This window comes from Nerophis ophidion, linkage group LG03 (genome assembly GCF_033978795.1).
Source record: "Nerophis ophidion isolate RoL-2023_Sa linkage group LG03, RoL_Noph_v1.0, whole genome shotgun sequence".
Taxonomy (NCBI): Eukaryota; Metazoa; Chordata; class Actinopteri; order Syngnathiformes; family Syngnathidae; genus Nerophis; species Nerophis ophidion.
In genome coordinates, this window is record NC_084613.1 from 33,745,480 (window position 1) to 33,766,013 (window position 20,534).

General features: G+C 42.5%; 1 protein-coding gene across 1 annotated transcript; it reads right to left on the reverse strand.

Moving 5' to 3' along the window:
* Positions 1 to 2,431: 2,431 nt before the first annotated feature.
* cfd (complement factor D (adipsin)) lies at positions 2,432 to 20,128 on the reverse strand. The gene is made up of 5 exons (XM_061894966.1): positions 19,977 to 20,128; positions 19,743 to 19,899; positions 12,739 to 12,880; positions 12,378 to 12,668; positions 2,432 to 2,734 (listed from the first exon to the last, which is right to left on the reverse strand). The coding sequence occupies exons 1-5, from the start codon at positions 20,035 to 20,037 to the stop codon at positions 2,573 to 2,575; spliced, it is 813 nt and encodes a 270-aa protein (XP_061750950.1). The 5' UTR covers positions 20,038 to 20,128; the 3' UTR covers positions 2,432 to 2,572.
* Positions 20,129 to 20,534: the final 406 nt, after the last annotated feature.

A 20,534-nucleotide genomic window follows, 5' to 3' on the forward strand; every position in this document is an offset into this window, starting at 1 on the left:
CAGTTCAACAACCATGACATTTTAAGTGTTTGAAGCACAGATTTTACTTATATGACCCAATCCAAATAACCTTTCCCATGACACAAAAAGTCAACACACATGGTCACACATACCACAACCTGCTCACCAAACTTTGTGACTATTGTAAAAAAACGTCCCAGCACTATACATAATTCAAAATTACACCCTTTTAAAACCACTACAATGCCTAATGGAAAGAAATGCAAAACAATCCCCACATCTATTCATGTTTGCCATGTTTTAACTGCTTATGTATATATATATATATATATATATATATATATATATATAGTTTTCATGCAGTCGGCTTTCGGTCCCAGGCCTAATGTTTTTAGCCAAATGCGGTCCTCAGGTCAGGGTATAAATTAAAGAGCGGCAATACACATCAAGATAAGGCAGCATAGGAGTCATTACCATGGAAACTGGAGTCAAATGGTACATGGACAGCCCAACCCCACATTGGAAAATTATATCAGTCTTAAAAATGACCCTAGGACGTTTAATCTAGAAATTTACAATGACTTGGAGAGATAAAATTCTCCTCCCATCAAGGTCTCTTAGAATAGTCGACTATTTGACAATTTGATCGGAGGGAGTCTGACTGGACTATCAACATTCGAGAAAGTAGCTCTAGGCACCTTTTCACACCTCGTCTTTTTGTGGCTGCTTGGGGGCCCGGATCCCTGCTCGCACACCTTTGTGTTTAATTGTCGAGTAAATACGTGACACAAAAAACACTTTCTGCCAGTAATTACTTAATTCTGTACGCTTCTATATGGTACTGAACTTTGAATATGAGTAAATGAAGTCTTCCACCCCAATTTACTTGTAATTACGCTTTCTTTTTGCTCCAACATTAAAAAAGTGCCTCTTCCTTTCAGTTTAAAGGGGAACGTTATCACAATGTCAAAAGGGTTAAAAACAATAAAAATCAGTTCCCAGTGGCTTGTTGTATTTTTTGAAGTTTTTTTCAAAATTTTACCGGTCCCGGAATATCCCTAAATAAAGCTTTAACGTGCCTTATTTTCGCGATCTTCGAAACCACTATCCATTTTCCTGTGACGTCATACAGTGCTGCCAATGTAAACAAACAATGGCAGATACCACAGCAAGATATAGCGACATTAGCTCAGATTCAGACTCGGATTTCAGCGGTTTAAGCGATTCAACAGATTACGCATGTATTGAAACGGATGGTTGGAGTATGAAAGTATTGAAGAAGAAACTGAAGCTATTGAGCGAATAGCTACTGACACAATTCATAGCCATAGCATGGCCGAATAGCAGCATTAGCATTGCCGGTAAAATGTGCGGACCAAACGATCAGGACTTTCGCATTTTGTGATAATGGAGCAACTTAAATCCGTCGATTGGTAAGTGTTTTTTTCGCATTAAATGTGGGTGGAAGGAAACGTAATATCGTTGCAAATGCATCTGCTTGTTATCCATACATCTCTGTGCCATGTCTGCTTTAGCACCGCCGGTAAATAGCATGTTAGCATCGATTAGCTGGCAGTCACGCCGCGACCAAATATGTCTGATTAGCACATAAGTCAACATCAACAAAATTCACCTTTGTGATTTCGTTGACTTTATCATTGCAAATGCATCTGCAGGTTATCCATACATCTCTGTGCCATGTCTGTCATCGCCGGTAAATAGCATGTTAGCATCGATTAGCGTAGCATGTTAGCATCGATTAGCTGGCAGTCACGCCGCAACCAAATATGTCTGATTAGCACATAAGTCAACAACAAAACTCACCTTTGTGATTTTGTTGACCTTATCGTTGCAAATGCATCTGCAGGTTATCCATACATCTCTGTGTCATGTCTGTCATCCCAGGTCAAATGTGGAGACACTACAGCATATTCAATGGGGGTCTGGCGGCAGACACTTTCGCATCTTCGGTGCAACTTGAATCACTCCCTGTTAGTGTTGTTACACCCTCCGACAACACACCGACGAGGCATGATGTCTCCAAGGTTCCAAAAATAGTCGAAAAAACGTAAAATAACAGAGCTGAGACCCGTGTGTGTAATGTGTAGAAAATGAAAATGGCGGCTGTATTACCTCGGTGACGTCACATTCTGACGTCATCGCCACCAGAGCAATAAACAGAAAGGCGTTTAATTCGCCAAAATTCACCCATTTAGAGTTCGTAAATCGGTTAAAAATATATATGGTCTTTTTTCTGCACCATCAAGGTATATATTGACGCTTACATAGGTCTGGTGATAATGTTCCCCTTTAAAGAGATGTGGCCTCTTCAAACATGACATATTTCCTCGTTATGTCATTGTTGCAATTGTTGATGTTAGGATTTGCCCGTAAAATAACCAGCAACAGTTTACAATTTCAACGCACTACTCCATTGTTTACTTCACTGTGTGACTAACGATTATAGAGCTTAACAGATGAGATGTTTATTGATTCTTTAACAGGAGCTTAAAGGTGGAATTACTATCCTATGGTGAGTGCTTGAAGCTTAAAGTAAATATGACGGGCGCGTCGGAGCATTTGGAGGCAGGTAGCGTGTCCAAGGTGGTCCTCAGGGGTCGCTCTGAAGGCCCATGACACCGTCGATCCACTGGGTATAGTGTGAGATGACGGTGTAGATCCCCGGCTTCTTCAGTTGACCGCACTTCTTCCCGCCATTCGACGTGATGCCCACCGCCACACCATTGTAGAGCAGGGGACCCCCAGAGTCGCCCTAAAAGAGACAATGTTTAGTATCCTGCCTTTAATTTTGGCATGATCAATATTTTAGTGATTTGTCAATAAGAAAAGTCCTTCCTACTGTATATATGCATACATATTTATTTATATATCCTATACATAATGTATTAATATAATGACATTTCGTTATACTTGTGCAATGACAATAAAGATCTATCCTATCCTATCCTATCATATCCTATGTATAATTAATAATTCATATAAATAGACTTTTAAATTATGTCAAAGTTTGACTCCTACCTTGTTTACTTCCCCGGCGACGTCCTTAAAGTTTTGTAATCAGTCTGAAATATCAAGGAGCCAAAATGCACCAAACATGGGATAAGTGTGGAGAGCCTTTTGCATTTTTCCCATTGTGCTTTGTAATGGGTGCAATTTAGAAGTTTTTAATGGTACATGGTAGAGATGTCCAATAATATCGGACTTCCGATATTATCGGCCGATAAATGCTTCAAAATGCAATATCGGAAATTATCGGTTTCAAAAAGTAAAATGTATCACTTTTTAAAACGCCACTGTATGGAGTGGTACACGGACGTAGGGAAAGTACAGAGCACCAATAAAGTTAAAGTTAAAGTTAAAGTACCAATGATTGTCACACACACACTAGGTGTGGCGAAATTATAACCCTTAAAGGTACTGCCTTTACGTGCCGAGCCAATCATATAATATCTACAGCTTTTGACACACACAAGTGAATTCTATGCATACTTGGTCAACAGCCATACAGGTCACACTGAGGGTGGCCGTATAAACAACTTTAACACTGTTACAAATATGCGCCACACTGTGAATCCACACCAAAAAAAGAATGACAAACACATTTCGGGAGAACATCAGCACCGTAACACAACATAAACACAACAGAACAAATACCCAGAACCCCTTGCAGAACTAACTCTTCCGGGATGCTACAATATACAGCCCCGCCACCCCATAGCCCCCCACTTCAAACCTGTCCCCCACAACCCGCCCACCTCAACCTCCTCATGCTCTCTCAGGGAAAGCATGTCCCAAATTCCAAGCTGCTGTTTTAGGGTATGCGGTCAGGCCTTCGCTTGACTCAGGGAGATGGACGTCCCTGCCATGCATAGTCCTTTAGGACTCTTTCCATATACACAGCAGCAATAACACCGGGGTTGGAATGTGGGTACAGTATGGATCCTTTAGCTGGCTGCAGGGGGCGGCGGGGAGACGTCCCTGTCGCTGCTCCACCACCCAGAGATGTTCCGGGATTAAAGGAGCGAAACATCCGTGAAGGGTGGCTCCCGGCTGATGACCCTGCAGCCGGCACCACATGGCACTGTCGGAGGTGCGTCAGGCAGTAATGCCCTGCAAGTGTTGATTTGTGCTTTCATCTATCTTAACTGGCTTGCCAGTGACTACTGTGAACAGAGCAGTTGGCATCCAGGAAAAGACTGGTGGGCAGCCAGGGAAGACTGGCTGGCAGCAGGAAAGACTGCACCAGGGGTGGAGGGGCCAGTTACCCTTTTCCACATGTCTGTGAAGCAAGCTCCATGGACTCCCTAACCTAACTACAAGCAGCATAAGGAAAAAACAGCCCGGCGGTCCACCGAGAGGCGGGATGGAAGATGGACCAATCAGGACGGATAACACGGAAACGACTGATACGGCAATGACGAACGAGCAGAGGATCCTCAGAGAATGTGGCTGTGGGTGGGCCAAGGAAACAACCTACCGGGGCCTGCGAATACACCAGGGAAAGGCAAAATGCGGCGGTGGCCGCAACCAGATGCAAGCTTGCACTGCAGAAGCAGATCAGACAAGGAGGAATCTTAGCCAGGTTGAGCACCACAGTGCTATTGATCCCACCATTGCAACTGGTGAGAGAGAGGAGGACCAGCCTTCCCAGCAGGAGGGGCAGCAACAACAGCACAGCCCGCAGCACAGTGAAACACCAAGTACAGAACCCACAAGAGGAACATCAGAGAAGCATATCCGGAAAGCCAAAGTGAAGTGGCCAAAAGCCAACGACAAAGACTCTTGGAGCAGATTCGATTTAAATTTATGCACCACCCTCCAAAGTGTGCTAAGAGGCAGTGTAACTTCCAAACTAAACATTATGGGAGACATTATCTACGAAGAAGGGAAAGAGCGATTCGGATTGATGCCACAGAGGAAGATCGTTCCCAAACAGAACGGGAGACGGGAGAGGGAAATCCTCCAGCTCGTAAAGGAACGCCGCCTCTTGCGCAAGCAGTGGAGGAAAGCCAACGACCAGGAGAAAGTCGGCTTGAAGAACCTGTGGGACCAGATCAAAGCAAGACTCTCACAACTGAGGAGAGCTGAAAGGATCAGGAAACGCAGAAGCCGCAGGGAGAAAGCAAGGGCAAGTTTCTTCCGGGACCCCTTCAAGTATGCTCGAAGCCTGCTAGAGGAAAAGAAGAACGGGACACTCCAGACCAGTGAGCAGGAGTTGGAGGAACACATGACAGTCCAGCTCAGTGATAGCCAAAAGGAGCTCCCCCTCGGATCACCGGGGCACGTACCTCGCCCACCTGAGCCTTCCTCGCAGTTTGACGCCACCCCCCCAAGATGGGCTGAGGTTAAACAAGTGGTTGAGCGTGCAAGAACTGCTTCAGCACCCGGACCGAACGGGGTACCTTACAAGGTTTTCAAAAACTGTCCCGGACTCCTGAGGCTGTTGTGGAAGCTGATGGGCGTTGTCTGGAAAACCCAGTCAATACCATCATCATGGAGCAGAGCAATAACAACCTTTATCCCAAAGGAGAGCAACTCCTGCAACATCGACCAGTTCAGAGGCATTGCCCTACTAAATGTGGAAGGGAAGCTTTTCTTCACCGTGGTGGCGAAGCGGATGACCAACTACCTTCTGGCAAACAATTACATCAACACCAGTTGTCAGAAGGCAGGCGTTCCAGGCTTCCCTGGCTGCGTGGAGCACTCAGCCATGATCTGGGAGCAAATCCAGTCAGCCAAGCGCAACAAAGCGGACCTGCATGTGGTTTGGTTGGATCTGGCAAATGCCTATGGATCGGTTCCACATCAACTCATCAGCTTTGCACTCAACTTCTTCCACATTCCATCATGCATCCAAAGTCTGGTAGTAAACTACTTTAACAACTTCGAAGTCTGCTACACGACTCAGGAGATCTCAACTGGTTGGCACCAGCTAGAGAAGGGAATAGCAATGGGTTGCTCTATCTCTCCAATACTGTTCACAACAGCCTTCGAGATAATCCTTATTGGTGGAAGACAGATGGTCCGAGGAGTGAGATCTGAGTCAGGCCAGCGACTCCCGGCGCTGCGGAGCTACATGGATGATGTTACCACCCTCCTCCAGACGGCTGCATGTACCTCCAGACTCCTGAAAAGACTTGGGGAGCTCTTAGCATGGGCACGGATGAAAATAAAACCTGCCAAGTCCCGCAGCCTCTCCATCCGGAAAGGAGCCAGGAATGACAACATCTCATTCTCAGTGGATGGCGAATTAATCCCACGCGTGGTCGACCAACCTGTGCGGAGCCTCGGAAGGCTTTACACTGCTGACATGTCTGATAAGCACATGGCTGCCTCCGTCACTTCTCAGCTGAAGGATGGCCTGAACAAAATAGATCAAAGTTATCTTCCAGGGAAATTCAAGATCTGGTGTTACCAGTTCACCTTATACCATCGCCTGATGTGGCCCTTGAAGTTGTGCGACATCACCTCCACAACAGTCCTCAAAATGGACTCAAAAGCCAATAACTACATCCGCAAATGGCTGGGCCTTCCCAGATGTCTTTCCAACACGGCACTGTTTGGAAGAGCCATTCTGAAGCTGCCACTGAAATCCATCAGCTTGGGCTACAAACAGGAGAAGGTAAGGCTCGTGTTCGAGCTCAGAGACTCACCTGATCCGTCTGTCCGTAACACCAAGACCCAAGTCTGTACAGGGCGTAAGTGGAATGCTATGCAGACAGTAGACCAGGCCATCGTCCGGCTGAAACACCAGGAGATGGTAGGACAGATACAGTCTGGCAGAGCCGGCTTCGGATGGGGAACAGCACCCAAGATGTGGTCCAAAGCCTCAAGGAAGGAAAGAAAAGATCTGGTGATCTCAGAAGTGGTCAAGATGGAAGAGGAGAGCTATATGATCAAGGCTGTGGGCCAACAGCAGCAGGGGAGATGGACCAATTGGGAGGCCGTTGTCAACAGAGTTGTTACGTGGGCAGACATGTGGAAGATGCCCCAGGCGAGGCTAAGTTTCCTCATCAGGGCCACGTACGATACCCTCCCCAGTCCCAGGAACTTGCATGTGTGGTACGGGGCAGAGGTGATCTGCCAGCTCTGTGACTCCCAAAACCCAAGCTTGCATCACATTCTTTCTGGCTGCAAGGTGGCTTTGTCGCAGGGCCGGTATGGTTGGCGGCACGACCGCGTCCTGCGGAAGCTGGCTGAAATTCTGGAGGCACGCAGAGTGGAAGCAAATGGGGCCACTCCGGGAACAGCACAGAGGTTGATTAAGTTTGTCAAGCAAGGTGGCCAGCCTTGCAGCAGCAGCAAGAGCATCCAGTCCCTCCTGTCAGCTGGCGGCGAGTGGAGCATGAGGGCTGATCTAGATCGTCAGTTGAAGTTCCCTCAAGAGATTACAACAACCTTGTTACGCCCAGACATTGTCCTGTGGTCCACCTCTAGTAAAACTGTCATCATGGTGGAGCTAACGGTATCATGGGAAGAGGGAATGGAGGCTGCTTTTGAAAGAAAGAGTGACAAGTATTCAGAGCTGGCAAGCGACTGCGCACAAGCAGGATGGAGGCCCTTCACCTATCCAGTAGAAGTTGGCTGTAGAGGCTACACTGGAGCGTCCACCCAGCGGCTCCTAAAGTCCCTCGGGATCAAAGGCTCCAATCTAAAGAAGGCCCTCAAAGCCCTGGCAGAGGAGGCAGAACAAGGGAGCTTCTGGTTGTGGCTCAGAAGAAACGACAAGGCTTGGGGAAAGCAGGGTGTGTAGACAGGGGGAAGTAACATGGGTCTCGGGGTGCTGGAATAGCAGCACCCCGAGACCCATGTTAGGGTATGCGGTCAGGCCTTCGCTTGACTCAGGGAGATGGACGTCCCTGCCATGCATAGTCCTTTAGGACTCTTTCCATATACACAGCAGCAATAACACCGGGGTTGGAATGTGGGTACAGTATGGATCCTTTAGCTGGCTGCAGGGGGCGGCGGGGAGACGTCCCTGTCGCTGCTCCACCACCCAGAGATGTTCCGGGATTAAAGGAGCGAAACATCCGTGAAGGGTGGCTCCCGGCTGATGACCCTGCAGCCGGCACCACATGGCACTGTCGGAGGTGCGTCAGGCAGTAATGCCCTGCAAGTGTTGATTTGTGCTTTCATCTATCTGAGGCATGTTTAAAAAAATTGCACTTTGTGACTTCAATAATAAATATGGCGGTGCCATGTTGGCATTTTTTATTTATTTTGGAAAACCTTGTTACATTGTTTAATGCATCCAGTGGGGCATCGCAACAAAATTAGGCATAGTAATGTGTTAATTCCACGACTGTATATATCGGTATCGGTTGATATCGGAATCGGTAATCAAGAGTTGGGCAATATTGGAATATTGGATATCGGCAAAAAAGTAATTATCGGAATTCTCTAGTACATGGAGTTTTTTTTTCTAAGATCCAGAAAGGTCCGTGAGCAGGTTGTGTAATATGTGAACATGTGTGTTTGCTCTTTGTGTTGGTTTCATTTAAAAATATTTTTTTATTCTCCATGACTAAGGAAGGTTGTCTGAATTATGCCATTTAAGTAAATGCTGTGCTGTTCGACTTCCACGTGAAATTCATGGTGTTTGATCCAAATTACACATGAGGCATTGAAAATGCAGTTAAGTTTCCCAGGTATTTAGAATTGTTCGGAAAACACCCTGAGGTTAGATTCCTTATTAAAGGCATACTGAAACCCACTACTACCGACCACGCAGTCTGATAGTTTATATATCAATGAATAAATATTAACATTGCAACACATGCCAATACGACCGGTTTAGTTTACTAAATTACAATTTTAAATTTCCTGCGGAGTTTCTTGTTGAAAACATTGTGGAATGATGACGTGTATGATGACGCGTGTTTGTGACGTCTCGGGTTGGAGGGGACACATTAGCCCAGCACCACGCACGGCTAAAAGTTGGCTCTTTTCATCGCATAATTACACAGTAATTTGGACATCTGTGTTGCTGAATCTTTTGCAATTTGCTCAATTAATAAAGGAGAGTATAAAGAACAATGCTGTTGGTGGAAAGCGATGGATTGCAGCTGCCTTTAGCAACCAAAACACAGCCGGTGTTTCTTTGTTTGTTGTGAAGCTTTAACCCAGAGTGGTCAAGCGAACATGTTTCTCTACGTCAACCAGCAAGTTTTTGGATGGGAAAATTGTGATATTAAGTCAACTCTTACCGGAGACTTCAGTGGGTTATGTGACTTCCTCCTGCAGCTCAAAAAGGCAGCTGTGATCTTGGCTCCTCCATTGGCTTCTTTGAGTGACACTGGCGTTTACCGCAGCCATCCGACTTTCAGGTATGACGTTACCATCTCATTAAAACACTATTAAAACAATAAGCAGATAAGGGATCTTCCAGAATTATCCTAGTGAATGTGTCTAATTACATCTGAAACGGTCCCACTGCTGCCGCCTGGAGCCGTTGCTTTTTTTTGTTGTGTTTCACTCTAACTTTTCTCATCCACGAATCTTTCATCCTCGCTCAAATTAATGTGGAAATTGTCGCTTTCTCGGTCCGAATAGCTCTTGCTGCTGGAGGCTCACATTATAAACAATGTGAGGATGTGAGGAGCCCTCATGCCGGTGACGTCACGCGCACATCGTCTGCTACTTCCGGTACAGGTAAGGCTTTTTCATTAGCGACCAAAAGTTGCAAACTTTATCGTGGATGTTCTCTACTAAATCCTTTCAGCAAAAATATGGCAATATCGCAAAATGATCAAGTATGACACATAGAATGGACCTGTTATCCCCGTTTAAATAAGAACATCTCATTTCAGTAGGCCTTTAAACTCATGACCTCTTGTGGGTCAAATTTAAGACCCCTGATTTAGTGTTAGTGTTTCCCACAGGACTGCTATCTATTTGCGGGAGTGTATTTATGACATTATTGTTACAGCACATGCGCAGTCCGCCTGTCCCTCTTCTGCAGGAGCACTCAGCGGCTCCACTGTGAGCGCTTCTGGACACGCCTCCAGACACGCTGCGCAGACTGCGCTCACAGCTGGCAGTGATTACGGACAACAGGTTAAAGAGCCTCGCCGCTGACTAATCGACGTCGGAACTTAGCCCTGTTCACAGTAAGCTTCACGTCTCTGACTTCCCACCAGTATTATCTCTTGTAGCTTGTTTCCTTGTGTCCTGGTCTGTTCATCTTCGTCTCCCTTTTGTTGCCCAGTCTCGTGTCTCAGTGTCAACTTCCTTTTCCCCCTGGATCCGGATTGCCCTCCTGATATCGACACCCTGCTTGGACCTTGGACGCTCTCTCCTGCATCACGACCCCTTCTGGACATCGGACTTCCCTGCCTCTTTCCTCTGGTTTTGGACGCTCTCATTTAACACATTTGACAACACCCCTTAAGACAGGGGTCACCAACCTTTTTGAAACCAAGAGCTACTTCTTGGGTACTGATTAATGCCAAGGGCTACCAGTTTGATACACACTTAAATAAATTGCCAGAAATAGCCAATTTGCTCAATTTACCTTTAATAAATAAATCTATATATAAAAAAAATGGGTATTTCTGTCTGTCATTCCGTCGTACATTTTGTTTCCTTTTACGGAAGGTTTTTTGTAGAGAACAGATTCTGAAAAAAACACTTAATTGAACGGTTTGAAAGAGGAGAAAACACAAAAAAAATGAAAATAAAATTTTGAAACATAGTTTATCTTCAATTTTGACTCTTTAAAATTCAAAATTCAACTGAAAAAAATTAAGAGAAATACTTGCTAATTCGAATCTTTTCGAAAAAAATAATTTATGGAACATCATTAGTAATTTTTCCTGATTAAGATTAATTTTGGAATTTTGATGACATGTTTTAAATAGGTTAAAATCCAATCTGCACTTTGTTATAATATATATCAAATTGGACCAAGCTATATTTCTAACAAAGACAAATCATTATTTCTTCTAGATTTTCCAGAACAAACATTTTTGAAGAAATTCAAAAGACTTTGACACAAGATTTGAATTTGATTCTACAGATTTTCTAGATTTGCCAGAATATTTTTTATTTATTTTAATCATAATAAGTTTGAAGAAACATTTCACAAATATTCTTCGTCGAAAAAACAGAAGCTAAAATGAAGAATTAAATTAAAATGTATTTCTTATTTTTTACAATAAAAAAAATAAATGTACTTGAACATTGATTTACATTTTCAGGAAAGAAGAGGAAGGAACTTAAAAGGTAAAAAGGTATAAGTGTTTAAAAATCCTAAAATCATTTTTAAGGTTGTATTTTTTCTCTAAAATTGTCTTTCTGAAAATTATAAGAAGCAAAGTAAAAAAATAAATGAATTTATTTAAAAAAGTGAAGACCAAGTCTTTAAAAAATGTTCTTGGATTTTCAAATTCTATTTGAGTTTTGTCTCTCTTAGAATTAAAAATATCTAGCAAAGCGAGACCAGCTTGCTAGTAAATAAATGAAATTTGAAAAATAGAGGCAGCTCACTGGTAAGTGCTGCTATTTGAGCTATTTTTAGAACAGGCCAGCGGGATACTCATCTGGTCCTTACGGGCTACCTGGTGCCCGCGGGCACCGCGTTGGTGATCCCTGCCTTAAGGTATCTTCATATGCCACATAGCTCACATTCAAACACATAGTAGCATACTCACCCTATGCATTCATTAATCACTCAATAAATATATATTGAGTTGTACTTCTGCTGTTGTGCTATCTACTCCCACCCGTCTATAGACTTAACAATGACGTTATGTTTGCTGTCTTTTTGTGTTTTATTATTATTTCTACAATGTGCCACGGGCCCTTAAAGAAAACAATGGTCCCCAGGTCGCACTCTGGACACCTGACCGGTGTATTTTATTTTGTTTAAGTCTTACCAAATGACAGAAAAGTGTCTCCACACTGTGTCTCCTTAGAACTATCGCCAGTCAAAGGCTGGTCTGCTTGAAGGTGTTCTACACACGTCCACAACTCACCTGCCACAGTCGTGGTAGAGGACACTCCCCAGGTTTGTGGAGGTGCCCCGCATGTCTGGATCTCTGTTCATACTTTGCCTTTAATGACAGCTTGGGTTTGATTGCATCTCACAAGAAACACTTCCTGGGAATTCTATACGCTTGATAACCAAACCGAAAGCTATACCTTCTTATTCTCTGTCACACCCGGTGTGTTAAGAAGCAGAGTTGCAATGCATACTGTACTGCATAAGCAGCACCAAATCTAAATGTAGCTGTCCTAACTTATTTGTGGGAAGGTAAATGAATGTATGCGAAGCACTGGTTTAGGTATAGGTTCCGACCGACAATAAAACTTGAATCAACACACAGAAGTCCTGGTAGACCGAGGACCTTTATCTTGACAGTCTACAGTCCACATTGACATGAGCACCAACTTACATCACAGGTGTCTTCCTTCTTGTGAGGCTTGTCACAAGGGTCCTCACACACCTTGTGAGCACAGATCATGTTGGCGGTGAACTTTCTGCCAAAGTAGTCGCTGCGCCTGCACAGTACCGGGTCCTCCACCTCTACCACCAACTCCTTCAGCTTGTCGGGCCGAGAGCCCAAGTTGTCCAGGGACCCCCAGCCGGCCGTATCAACCGCGGCATCCGTGTCGGGGTTGGCACCACCCGCACGCAGGAATGCCACGGCTTTGACGGCGTCCGAGGCGTTGAACAACCGGTCCAACTGCGAAAAGATGACAGAAAGACAACCGTGGCGTGTCCGAAAAGGATGACGTCCGACCGCGTCCACTTACTTTAATGAGAGAGATGTCGTTGTCGTAATTGGACGAGTCGAACTGGGGATGGTTGTGAAGCTCCATGATGTCAAACGTCTGCTTGGTGTCTTCATCCTGACTCAGAGAGTGAACACCAAGCACCACCTTCCTACCGTTGGCCCTGTTAGACCAATAAACAAGAGTTTTGTACACTGTATTTTTTGTAAGATTTGGTTATTTGAAACTTTTTTTCCCTTGGTTTTCATACGACGCATAACAAACTACTCTGTTTACATTGAGTGCCCAAACAAAGAACTTGCCTATTGGTGACTCAGTATCTGTATTTCTTTACCTGAGTACGACTGCAAAATAGTCCACTGGTAGGTCAAAGAAGCACAGGTGATAAACATTTTTGAATTTAAGACAGAAGCAGTAGCAAAGTACTAAGGTGGCGTCTGTGTGGTTCTTCCCTATACTCAGCTCACTGCAGTCTTCGTTAGAGTGTTTAATAAAAGTGAATTGTTACTTAATACATTTCATTCATCATTTATACGTATTTGTCATTGTTTTTGCATGTGAAATTACAATTATGCTTTTTTAAAGGGGTTTTGTGTTTGTATTCTTTGGTGTCTGGAACGCATTCGTAAGTCACCTGATTTCTAATGGGAAAACTGTCTTTTGTCTGACTTTTTGGAACAGACTATGACAAAAATTTCTGTGTTTATCCTAAACGAAGCAAAGAAATGAAGTTTCCGTCAATACTTTTATAATCAGCTTAAAGGCTTCTTGAAATTGGAAGGTTGTTTTCAAAGTCTTTCATGCTTCAGTGTTGCCCAGTCAAACAAAAACTGGTTTGTCAGCGTTTTTTCAGCAATCCACCGAGACCTGAAGTAGTTTACTTCCAAGACCGTCGTAAACGAGACTGGACTGTGTCAATGGAATGCTTCTGTCGGTACTATTCAATAAGTGTATACACTGTGTACTTTGGTAGTTCACATTTTGACTGTTGTTGAACACTTACAGATCTTAATTTTTAATATTTACCTTCTTCTTCTTGCAAGCACTCGTGATAGTCACCAATATTTGGATGGGCCCACAAAATATCTGCCAGGTTTCCCCCCATTTCTCCATTTCACAATATTGAGAAATCACTTTGTTGGTTTTTTTTTGTATTTTTTAAATAAAACTATTTGTTCCTCAGCCATATTTTTTAATCAGCCCCTCCCTTTCTGCTCCGTGGCTAAGATGGTGACTCTTGAGGGTCTCCAGTACGGCACGCTGACCATTTTCATATCCGGGTACAGACATTATACTACCGTACATTTTGACATGCTTCTCAGTGTGAACACACTGGTGTATTGAGGGTGATCTGCTAAGACTGCATGAACAGTTGATAACAAGTGCAAAAGTGGTGCAGACTATTTAAAAAAGGACTTTGCGTGTAGACCGACTGTCACCATGGAGACACTCATTTCCCACCACATCTACCACATCATATTGTCCAACTAGGGTTGTCCCGATACCAATATTTTAATACCGCTACGAGTACCAAAATGTATCACGATACTTTTTCAAAGCTTTTCAAAATAAAGGGGACCACAAACAAATGTTGTTTTTTAGCTTTATTTTAGCCCAAAATCTTAGGGTACATTAAACATATATTTCTTATTGCAATCGAAGAACAATTTTGTCCTTAAATAAAATAGTGAACATACTAGACAACTTGTCTTTTATGAGTAAGTAAACAAACAAAGACTCCGAATTAGTCTTGCTGACATATGCAGTAACATATTGTGTCATTTATAATTCAATTATTTTGTCAACATTGTGAGGGACAAGCGGTAGAAAATGGATTATTAAATTAAGTGTTTATTTACTTTAATACTACAAATTGTGGTATCAATTTAATACCAAGTAGTTACAGGGTCATACATTGGTCATAAATAAAATTATCCTGGTTGTGTCCAGGGATGTATTTCTTGAGTTTATAAACAATAAAAAAATGACAAACGGTGTTAAGAAAATAAAACATATCGATGTTATCATTGTAGTATCGACTATATACGGCTCTTGTATTTGGTGTCGTTACAGTCTATGTCTATGTAGATCCACACATGGCATTTGTTTACATTCATGAGAGCTAGCTCGCTGTTAGCTGTTGGTTATTGTTTCCTCTACGATTTTTGATTTTCGAATCCATTAATACATTTGGATAATGAATAATTTTCCGTTTTTTATTATCCAACCAAAAATGGGAACAATTTATTTTTATGTTGAATATTTTTTCCATTCCAAACCAAAAACGTACAAGGACTGTATTTGATACCAGAAGACTTCTTATAATTTATTATCTATTTAGTATTCTGTTCAATCCCAGATAGACTGTGACTTTAAGTTTAATGGCCTTGTAGATACACTGAAAATTGTCTAAGTTTATTGTTTCCTTTGTTGTGTTTTTGAAATGGCACCAATTTCTGTCCTCAGAATTCTGAACTAACTTGAGGTGTTTTACCTAGAGGATTATTTGTGATATGCGCATTTTTCAAAATGTGCTTGTTCTATTTTTGGCGGAAATAAAATAAAGTTTTCATGTCATTATTTTACTAGTCTGCCCTGCATGGTAGTAGATTTTCCTCCTTGCGGCACCTGAGCAAAAATAAGTTTGACACCCCATTGTCTACAACGATATAGCCATAAGAAAAGGTATATGCAAGAAGTTTGTTCATGTATCCTTGAAATATATTTCCGATGCGTGAACAGACGAACATCATAAAAACAATGCAAGTAGTCATCAAAACTAATCAATTGAATTAGTTTTAATCAGCCCATTAACACATCCAGAGGCTATACACTTATAAAATGATAATGCTGAATAGATTATATTTTTAATGTTTTAATTTCTAATAAGATGACATAAACCCGGACAGAGGACACGCAAACTCCAAACCGCTTGTTTGGAAGTATGAAGTAAGGCAAGATTGTTTTATAAATGTTTTCGCCATGACTCCATGGTTTAACTTCAAAATTATTCAGATCCGAAATCCAACAGCAGGTCCCAATAGGTAGGAAAAGTTGGTTTTGCAAAATAGGACCAGGCAGAATGAAGTCTTTAGTAGAAAGGCAAGAAAGACCAGATTGTTTTGTGAATTTTTCCTCAATGCCTCCACGGTTTGATTTCTAAATTTGTGCAGATCCCAAATACATATAAGCAGGTACCTGTCATGATCTGGCACAGCAGGTCATGACTTGTTTTGAGTTTGTTGGCGTTTTCCTGCGTTAAGTGTCTTATTTCCGGTTTAGCGCGCTTATATTGGTGTTTCTTCCTGTTTTGTTAGTGCCCCTTTAGGCAGCTTCACTCCCGACTTCTCCTCGCAGCTGTTGTCATTATGTAATGACGGCTATTTAAGTTGAGCCTTTGCTGCTACCCTTTGTTGGGATTCAGAAATCAAATGGCCGCACTTGAATTGTTGTCAGTTAAACAAACCAAAGAGAAATGCAGAAATTGTTGGTGAGTTTTATAACCTGGTTGAAACCAATTAAAATCACCGGATTTAGATTTTTGCGGATGGTTGCAAGGACCAAGAGAATGATGAACCGGATCTCCAATGTGGGTGTTGTAAAAGAACATCAGATTGCATTAGTGAATATCCAGCTGAAATGTTTAAGATAAGTAAGTAATGGCACTAGAATGGGCTGAAGAAAGTGTAATGCAGGAAAATATTAATATGTTGTGATTCTGTTTCAGCTCTTATGACTATTGAGTCAGGAAATGTTAAGTGTCATCAGAGAGAACAATGTATGAAATTATATTTGTGTACACCAGAATGATGAGAGAAGGAAAAGAGGTGGCATTTGTAGGGTTACCGCCTTTACACAACGCTATCTGCGTGCGTGCCGGCCGGACGCATGCATTTCGCTGCTTCTCATACGAGATTGCAATGCATACTTGGTCAACAGCCATACCTTTTACACTGAGGGTTGTGATATAAACAACTTTAACACTCTTACTAATATGTGCCACACTCTGTGAACCCACACCAAACACATTTCTGGAGAACATCGGCTCTGTAACACATTGTAAACGCAACATAAGAATTACCCACAATGCCATCCATCCATGACTCTTGGCTATATTATACACGCGCCCCCCCCCCCCCCCCCCCTTAACCGACGCACGGAGGGGCAGGGGGGGGGGGGGTGGTTGGTGCTAGCGGGGTGTATAATATAGCCAAGAGTCATGGATGCATGGCATTATGGGTAATTTTTATGTTGCGTTTATAATGTGTTACAGAGCCAATGTTATCCCGAAACGTGTTTTGTGTGGGTTCACAGAGTGTGGCACACATTAGTAAGAGTGTTAAAGTTGTTTTATATGGGGGCAGTATAGCTCGGTTGGTAGAGCGGCCGTGCCAGCAACTTGAGGGTTGCAGGTTCGATTCCCGCTTCCGCCATCCTAGTCACTACCGTTGTGTCCTTGGGCAAGACAGTTTACCCACCTGCTCCCAGTGCCACCCACACTGGTTTAAATGTAACTTAGATATTGGGTTTCACTATGTAAAGCGCTTTGAGTCACTAGAGAAAAGCGCTATATAAATATATAATTCACTAATTCACAACCGTGTGATCTGTATGGCTGTGGAACAAGACCCCTGGTTTACACATAGTAAAAGCAAAAAAAACCTCCTCCGCCATTTTGAAAATGACGATTGGGTGACGTCACTCGTGACGTCACCAATTTGACCTGGTGGTAAAAGTAAGCATGCGCTAATAAATTTGGGGAGCGCGTTTGACCCGTCAGTAATTCAAGGCAGGCGCAAATTACATGCCCGGCGGCTATTCAAGGAAGTACGGTATATATATATATATATATATATATATATATATATACATATATATATATATGTATATATATATATATATATAAATACTCGAATTTCAGTGTTAATTTATTTACACATTTACACACACATAACACTCATCTACTCATTGTTGAGTTAAGAGTTGAATTGTCTATCCTTGTTTTTCTAACCATATGCATGTACAGTAGATGGCAGTATTGTCCTGTTTAAGAGTGTCACAACATTGCTGTTTATGGGAGACGAACTGCTTTACGGTAGACGAAAACGGACTGCTGTTGTGTGTTGTTGAAAAGCGGACGTGAAAACAGGCTGTCGACACGTCACTCAGGTCCGCATGGAGCTGGAGGGGGTGTGGCCTCCAGCTCCTCCTGAATTTCGGCAGATTTTCGGGAGAAAATTTGTCCCGGGAGGTTTTCGGGAGAGACGCTGAATTTCGGGAGGGTTGGCAAATATGGGCTATAGCCCACCCTACCTACTCAGTGACCTAGTGGTTAGATTGTCCGCCCTGAGATCTGTAGGTTGTGAGTTCAAAACCCGGCCGAGTCATACCAAAGACTAAAAAAATGGGACCCATTACCTCCCTGCTTGGCACTCAGCATCAAGGGTTGGAATTGGGGGTTAAATCACCAAAAAATGATTCCTGGGAGTGGCCACCGCTGCTCCCCACTTCTCCTCTCACCTCCCAGGGGGTGAACAAGGGGATGGATCAAATGCAGAGGACACATTTCCCCAAACCTAGTGTGTGTGACAATCCTTGATATTTAAACTTTAACTTTAACTTTAACTTAAACTTAAACTTAACCCTAGACTGGAGGTAGCGCCGTACCTGCTCAGAGCATTGAACTGATTACATGTAGACCGTTTAGTTTGTCTTGAACATGGTTGAAACAAGATGGAAACACGGAGAAAAGGATTGATCAGTATGATTAATGCAGTGGTTCTCAAATGGGGGTATGCGTAGTCCTAGGGGTACTTGAAGGTATGCCAAGTGGTACTTGAGATTTAAAAAAAATATTCTACAAATAGCAACAATTAAAAAATCATTTATGAATATATTTATTGAATAATACTTCAACAAAATATGAATGTAAGTTCATAAACTGTGAAAAGAAATGCAACACTGCAATATTCAGTGTTGACAGCTAGATTTTTTGTGGACATGTTCCATAAATATTGATGTTAAAGATTTTTTTTTTTTGAAGAAATGTTTAGAATTAAGTTCATAAATCCAGATGGATCTCTATTACAATCCCCAAAGAGGGCACTTTAAGTTGAATATTTCTTCTATGTTGTCATGATCCACTACTTGGATCATGTCATATTCTGTTTTTGTTCCGTCTCGGTATCGTGTTCTGTTATGTTGTCTTCCTTAGTTCCTGGTGGCACTTCCTGTTTTGTTTGGTTGTCATGACTACACATTTGTGTTACCTGCCTTGTTTTTTGACACGCGCACCTACCTCCTAATTTCTCTATCTATTTAAGCCTGCCCTTTTTTTTCCTTCGGTCTCGCAGTGTAAATTTGCTTTTCATGCAACAGGTGACGTCGCTATCTCCGCTTGAGGTAAAGTACTTTTTGAACTTGTTAGCTTCCACGCTATTCCTTCGTTTGTACGTAGCTCACATGCTAGTGCTTTCAGTTCTTTCTAGCTCCTATGTTAGTTTTGTTTGTTTTGTCTTTAGTGTCTTGTGCAAGTGTTTTCTGTTCGTAGTCTGTTTTTGTAGTGTTAAATAAATCATCATTCCTTACCTTCACGCTGTGTCTTATCCGATTGCATCAACGAGAGAACGCAACCACACCACAATGCCAGCTAAGCGTCACATATGTGTAGAAATCTTTATTTATAATTGAATCTCAGCTACAATCGGGATGGATGGATGAATCACTTGTTTATTTTTCAAGTTATTTTTATATCTTTTTTTCCAAATAGTTCAAGAAAGACCACTACAAATGAGCAATATTTTGCACTGTTATGTAATTTAATAAATCAGAAACTGATGACATAGTGCTGTATTTTACTTCTTTATCTCTTTTTTTCAACCAAAAATGCTTTGCTCTGATTAGGGGGTACTTGAATTAAAAAAATGTTCACAGGGGGTACATCACTCAAAAAAGGTTGGGAACCACTGGACTAATGTGTGGAATCCTACAAACATTTAAGCAATGAACATAAATTAAGACCTCACCCGGTTGGAAGGCAGTGCACGGCCGTCATCACCCACTGATCGGCGACTACAAAGCCTCCGCATTCATGCTTCATCCTGTCGCCCTCGGCCACCTGGATGGACGCCATGTAGGGCCGAGAGTGGGGCGCTGCCTCTCTGCCCCCGATGATGCCCTCCCCTAAAGGAGTCAGGTTATTTGTCTCTTCCAATACCAACTAATAGCGAAAGTGTCCAATGAGTCTCTGGCCAACTCACCTTGAGAGAAGAAGGCAAAAACAAGGAGGCCGACGACCACAAGCTTCTTCTCTGACGCCATGATGGAGCTGCAACACAGCACGCAAAGCTGGGCTTTTAAAGGGTTCCAGCCTTCAAAGCAGGAAGTGGGAGTTCATCCTATTCTTCCTTTCCTGGAATGCAACAGATAAAAAAAAACAGGAAAGCACAAGATGTTATTTCTCTGGGATGGGAGTGGGAGTCATTGGACCGGACAGCTTGTTATTTTTTACCCTAGCCTGCGAGTGGGAAGTTGTGTAAATTGTATTTATCCTTTGATTAAATCATTATTTATTGTTCATCTGTCAGTTTGATAGTTGGCATCAACGCTCAAAAAGTTATAGATGGATTTTAATTTTGATTTCCAGAAATGTCAGAAATTAAGTAAGGAATAAGTGATTAGATTTTTCCTGGGTTTAGGATTCAGGGTTATAGATATATTCATATTTAACTCATAGTATTGTGGTCTACATAAAACTACTGCATGTACAGTAACTATGTGTGTATGTATGTGTATACGTGTGTATATGCATATGTGTA